The sequence below is a fragment of the Adiantum capillus-veneris genome, chromosome 18 (genome assembly GCF_014529385.1).
Source record: "Adiantum capillus-veneris isolate H3 chromosome 18, ASM1452938v2, whole genome shotgun sequence".
Classification (NCBI taxonomy): domain Eukaryota; kingdom Viridiplantae; phylum Streptophyta; class Polypodiopsida; order Polypodiales; family Pteridaceae; genus Adiantum; species Adiantum capillus-veneris.
In genome coordinates this window covers 154,826,222-154,832,817 of record NC_140948.1, presented here as the reverse complement: position 1 = coordinate 154,832,817, position 6,596 = coordinate 154,826,222, and the positions used below count along the sequence as shown (strand labels likewise).

At 42.9% G+C, this 6,596-nt stretch overlaps 1 protein-coding gene across 1 annotated transcript; it reads left to right on the top strand.

The window, feature by feature from the left end:
* The first annotated feature begins 3,898 nt into the window (after window positions 1-3,898).
* LOC147436674 (uncharacterized) lies at window positions 3,899-4,877 on the top strand. Its single transcript, XM_086488212.1, has one exon. It carries the CDS (start codon window positions 3,899-3,901, stop codon window positions 4,625-4,627), a length of 729 nt encoding a protein of 242 aa, XP_086344338.1. The 3' UTR covers window positions 4,628-4,877.
* Window positions 4,878-6,596: the final 1,719 nt, after the last annotated feature.

Genomic DNA, 6,596 nt, shown 5'->3' with positions numbered 1-6,596 from the left:
GGGTCGATTTTCACTTGAATTCAATTCTGGAAATTCCTAGCTTTAGGTTTGTCGTTCTTAAGGTTCCAAAAATAACAATTTGGGCTACTTTTGAGATAGTGGTTTACCAGTTTTTTGGTATGGTGCTCTCAATTAAAGCTTTAGGGTTTATTTTTCCGCTTCGAGAAAGGTGTATGTGCAGCATTTAATGGCCTAGAAACTTGTGTGTAGCGAAAAATAACATAAACAGAGTGATCATTTCATTAGAATAGATTCCTAATGAGCATAGCAAGAGTGCTTGGATGGAGAAAGCAACAAAAAGCATAGCAGCTAGTTAGATAGGCATGAACAATACTTCAAAGCTATTGACAACAGTTGAGAACCAAATTTACATGGAGTTGGTCCCCCCTCCAAAAGGCTTTGTATTATAGGTTTCCCCCATCAAAGGAGACATTTTACAATACAATACTTTGTGTTCCTTCAATAACTTGCTAGTGCAATGAAGATGGAAGCTTCAAGCATCATGCACACTTTTATAAAGCACAACATCAATTCCCTCATGGTCTCAGACCCAAGACCTCACACACCTTCGAAGATGGTGAGAGCTAGTGGGGTATGAGAGTAGATTGAGAGGAACAAGGAGTAGTTTTACGAGAAAGAAGTATATCTCCTCACATAATCACTCATAATAGCTTGGCATACCTTAGTACTTAGCATGGTAGAGGAGATGAGCATGCATTGAAGCTTGGCTCTTGGTTGGCTTTGCATCACAAAGCCAAGAGTTGTTGGTGTAGGCCTCCCTTCTCCAAGCTTGGAGTAGATGATGAGCTTTCCATTAAAGCTTGAGAAGGAGAGATAGAGTCTTCTTGCTTCACACATGAGATTGAGTGTGTGTGTGATAATGCCTTGACAAAATCAGCCCCCTCTCTCTCTTGGTCAACCCCTCATGCTTTTTACTCATGCTGATACCCATTGGACCCTGCAAAGCCTAGCCAATGATAATTATGAAGCATAAGGATAGTCTTGTGACATGTGTCCCCCTTTCCCCTTTTGTGAGAGCTTTAGGTAATTAATTAATGCAATTAAACTCTCATTGGACCCCTTAGTCTTCCAGCCAATAGGAATCAGGCAAACCATTGGGCTATTAAATTCTCATTGGACCCCTTGGGAGACTGGCCAATAGTCTTCTAGAGAGCTTAATTCTTACTGGTTCTTTTATTAAGTGTTTTTAAATGAATTAAACTAGATTTACTCTAGCCTAATTCTCATTGCTCCACCTCTATGGCCATCCAATAGGATTTGAATGCACCTTGTGGGAAATTGGGCTAGGTCTAAGCTGACATGTGTCCACTATGAGCGCCCTTTGTGTAAAGGGGCTTGCATGAGTGTGTGTGTGTGTGTGTGTGCAAAAAAAAAAAAAGATTGGATGAAAAATTAGAACACCATTACGGACCCACATCAAGCCTTGGCGACCCCCTCCCCCTTGCTTTGACAATGGATTTTATCCGCCTTCTTGCCAGTATGAAAAGTAAGCAAAACTTCAAAGGCTGTTTTACTGCAAATGGGCTGATTGCAAGTGGCATGATAGGCTCTTTGGCACAAGCTAGCTACCACATTGTGTGAAAAACAAGCAGGGTGACAGAGATTTTAGGCAAAGAGGGTTCCTTTGCCTCCGTCTGAACCAACCCTCTCACAAATGCGACATTAACCCATAGTGGTTAGTAGGGTGTGGATTTGGCAATACAATATCCAGACTCCCCATTAACACGATATCACATAGGCATCATCAAATGGGATGATTCGTGGATACAAAAATGAGGGTGCGCGTAGATCATGGGCTAGTTCGTCGCATGCAAGCGTAGTACGTGGCAAGTTCTAGGGGGAGGTTATGAGTTCAAGACGGGGGATGTGAAGTGACACAAATTTTTGCACTTACCTTTATTTATCTTTTGTTAGCAGCGGCTAACACAGGCTACACCAATTATGCACCAAGTTGTAGATGTGCAATAGTGCACAATATTTCATTCTCATTGTATAGAGCCTTGGGCTCATGTAGGAGTTCCAAAGCTGTATGAGTCTAGGCTAGAGAGCTCAACTTTATCCCATAGTTGAAGGGTTTGAGGCCCAAAGCTATAAAAGAGCCCTATGCTTAATGAGTAGTCATTCTTGGGTGAGTTCTCCTCTTTCTTTATTATTAGTCTTCTTTGTTTCATTATGTAGAGTGAGATTGTATTAGTGTGATGGTAGATCTCCTAATCCCTTTTTTGAGTTAATATATTCTATCCACACCATTGGCCATGGTGTGTGAGTGCTATGCCTTCCTTCTCTTCATCTCTCTCTACAAGGTGTGGTTAGTGTGTGTGCATACATAGTCCCATTGAGGGGTTGTGCCAAAATGGACGCACTAATGCGGAGTAGGTATGTTAATTGCATGCTTGTGTAGTTGTGATTAAGAGTTGTGATTAAGAGTGATTGACGTGAGAGGTTACTTTCAACCACGTGATTGTGTGCAAGTGATTAGTAAGTAGGAATGTGTTGTTGATTAAATTGTCAAAACGTGGATTGGCAACCTAGCTAGGGCATGGAAGCACGAGCCTAGGATGTATAGACATAGAGGATTCAAGGGATCCTTCTTCTCATCATAGAGAGAATCCATGGAAAGGGCTTCCTCTAATCAACAACACATTCCTACTGACTAATCACTTGCACACAATCATGTGGTTGAAATTAACCTCTCACATCAATCACTCTTATTCACAACTCTTAATCACAACTACACAAGCATGCAATTAACATACCTACTCCGCATTAGTATGTCCATTCTGGCACAACCCCTCAATGCGACTCCATATGCACACACACTAACCGCACCTTGTAGAGATAGATGAAGAGAAGGAAAGCATAGCACTCACACACCATGGCCAATGGTGTGGATAGAATAGATTCACTCAAAAAAGGGATTAGGAGATCTGACGCAAGTGGAAGCAAATAGCGACAGGTCGGGCTAGGCCATGCAAGGCAAGTGGAAGCATGTATGTGTGAGGACCACATAACCACATTTGGCACGCATATGATGCTTCCGTAAAGGTGCCACTCTTTACATTATCGGGCAAGGCAAGACTCTCAAGAAAGCAGAAGGTCATCACCCAGAAGAGGCATGGTAGCTTCTTGTGAATTCTAATGCTCATAATAACATTGCACAATAATGCCAAAAGTTGCCCAGTTTAGTCGTGTCGGCAATTGACACCGACCTTAATCCTAGATTATCCGATCAACCTGGACTGTATCTGACGAGCCGTAAATTCCTTTAGATGTCTTGAACTGCTTAGAACGCATACAAATCCGTACGGCTGTAAAATTCCCAGATGGCACACTGCCCAAGCCGACTTGACTAGCTCGGAGCCGGCCCCCGGTGAATATTTAACAGATCATAACTTGGAAACCGTAACTCCGATCTCGCTGATCTGAAAAGACCGACGCGCTCCACAAAGTAAGCACTTCAGGTCCATGCATTCACTCATTTCTGTCACCTCAGCTGCAGTTGCCCAATCAGGTACGGATCTGCAATCGACTTAAACTTCAAACTGCCATAACTTCTTCACCGTAGCTCCAATTGACGAGCTGTAAAAACAGCCTGGTAGAGTACTTCAAGCACTGCAGTTCTAGATCATAATCTTCCATCTATGCTCAATTCAAGCATACTCATTTTTGGCATCATTAAGGAATCTGTTGGCCCTTTTAAGCCGGATATGACATACATTAATCATTAAACTTGGCATGTTATCAAGCCTTGATCACTGCTCAGTAAATGTGTAGGCTTCAAAGAAGCTTAGCTTGCATTTCTCTGCTTTTTTTCTCATCATGGCAGCGGAGCTGCACGACACTGCAGCGTTCTGAAATGCACTCCCCTTTCTGCAGCATGCTTTGCAAGGACCCCCAACATCGCATCACCCTCCAGCAAGTGTTGCATCATCCCTGGGTTGTCCTCAACATCTCGAACTGTTTCCAGAAGACCCTGAACCATGTCGTCGAGATGAGCCCTACTCCAAGTGCTGGCATCAAAATTCTCACTGCTGCTGGCCGTCCTGTATCAGCTCAAGCAGCTGACGTAGTTGTGCAGCCCAAGGCATCGAAGAAAGAACCTGTAATTCCTGGTATCCCAAACCACAATATTGTTGAGAAGAGCACTAGTATGCAAAATGCAGGTGGAAAAAATATGCACACCGTGTGGAGGACATCTGGGCATCGATCTGCATCGGCTCAAGTTGCGCAACCCAAGGTAAAGAAAGAGCCAGCTGTAGTCTCCAACACTACGAACCATATTCATACATGCGCGGTGCGGCTAGCAGTAGGATCTCCATCCTCCACCATGAATGCCATGCCTCTCGGCAGCCTCACACCAGCAGTAGCAGTGGGGCGGAATATCTCATGTATGCCGGGAAACAATAGTAGCATTGCAAACGACGATGAGGTGGACGATGAGTTTCCCAGGTTTACGAGGGTAAAGCGACAACAAGTTCAAGTGCCATCAGCTGCATGCCATCAGCAGCATTGGCGAGTCGAGGAGGCTCATCAAAAAAGGCCAGCAGGCCACATACCCATGACCAGAAATTATACCTATGGAGCACCTCCTCCTTGCATCTGCTAACATTAACTGAAGCAGGAGCTAATCAGATAGGCTGATATATTTGAATTGGTGCATCCTGAAGAAGGTGAGAGAAACAATATATTAAAGCTTTTAACATTTGGTGCAGCGGTACTACGGATACCGGTTGTTAAACGTACTACTTGTAACTCCGCAACTGAAGACATCTCGTCTCAGATAATTTTGGACTACTTGTAGGGCTTTGAAGCTACAGGATCATTGAAAGATCCAAAACTGGTATAAATCCGTGTACATTCAATCTGACTTTCCGATGTGTTTCTTTGTCAATTAATTACTGCTTCACTGATCTAAATATTTAATTACATTGCAAACTGTTGAGAGTGCAGCTTGTTGATATACTCTGCAAACATTTTGTGTTAGTTGTCAGCTTATTGGTGAAAAACTTCAAATTAGATCTCTTTTATTAAAAAAAGGCATGGCATATAAGGTACGTATTGCATGAATAAAGGAGCAATTTTTTTATCAAGGGCATTCTCAAAATACAGCGGTGCCCAGCAGGGGAGAGTATTTTTACCTACATGCATACATGCTTTTCTTATCTGATATAATATTGCCTGGCAATTGATCAGTAATCATCATCATGTGATGCCTTGCCCATTGATTATATTTTCTGCTTAAAAGACGCCTGCGTTCCCCCCACCACATTTGGAATACCTACGACACCTTTCTCCTGCATCCTTTCACCACATTGATTTTAATTAAAGGCCCCCTTTGCAGCGGTGTTCGCAAAGGTTCCGGAACTTGGAAGGATTCAACATCCTTTCTCCGGCCCAGCTTGCACGGCCACCACACATGATAGATCATTCCACTATATGAGACGTAACTCTCCTCTAGGTATTGCCTGTCTCAACGCCCCCTTCTACTTTGCATGCCTCACCTCACGGCTACTTGTCGATGCATACAAACAGAGACATGCCGCAAATATTCTTTGTGCTACACACTCTTGACACACGTGTGCACACAACCTTGCACTCCTAACAGAAGAAATAGAAAAGGCAGGTGAGAGTGCTCATATTGTAGACTCGAGTCCTTCCACCGTCACCTGTACTTTCTCATGTGATTGCTCTTGCAAAACGATCTTCAAATGCAAGCCCGCCTACTTCCACACAGCCCTATACAAAGTTTGAAGTCACAAAATTGCACACAAGAGAGTGCCTATTTGTTTAGAAGTTCTTGTCCTCTCTCTCTCTCTCTCTCTCAAACAAATGTCATATTTACAAGCTGCCACATCTTGCTAAGGATAAGATAGCACTTAACTTGCAATGCCTTATCGACTACTAGCTTGCGCGACCTGCCTATCGGCGGGAGTCGCTCGCTCTTACTATGACACAAATCCAATTAATTTACTGATACTTGTTTACATGCTGTCAAATGCTGGTTTCTTCCACTCCATGTTGGATGAGAGAGAGAGAGAGAGAGAGAGAGAGAGAGAGAGAGAGAGAGAGAGAGAGAGAGATTACACAAAAGCACATCAATAAAGAGAGAGATTTCAAACCAAAAAAGATTTTGTGACTTTTCAATCATAAAGATTTCAAAATTACATCATTGCCAAAAAGGCTCTGGAATATATCTACATAACACTCCTAGTCGCGCTATTTCAATAGGATATTTGAACTTCATTTGCTTTGAGATTATGACACTCAATCTCAATGGACATAGACCTTGCTCTGAGCTCACTGAGTCTTTGCATCACTTCATCCCAATCATTGGCTTGTGGCTGTAAATCCATTGTATCTGTGGCCATTTCCTTCCACCAATCAAGGGCTCAACATATATTCTTTGGGCCTAGTGCTAGACAACTCAAAAGCTGTATTAGCTGCCTCTTCTCGAGGGTATCCAGCAGCTAGTAGATCAAGGAATATTCTATAGTTTTTTTCTTGTGGATCTGGCTTCTCATCTTTTGGTTCAATTTCTGGACTTTGCTCTTTCTCTTTGTTCTTCTCTTCCTTGG

Excerpts from the sequence above, each read along its gene's own strand:
- LOC147436674 (XM_086488212.1), top strand. The coding sequence starts at position 3,899 with ATGCTTTGCAAGGACCCCCAACATCGCATCACCCTCCAGCAAGTGTTG.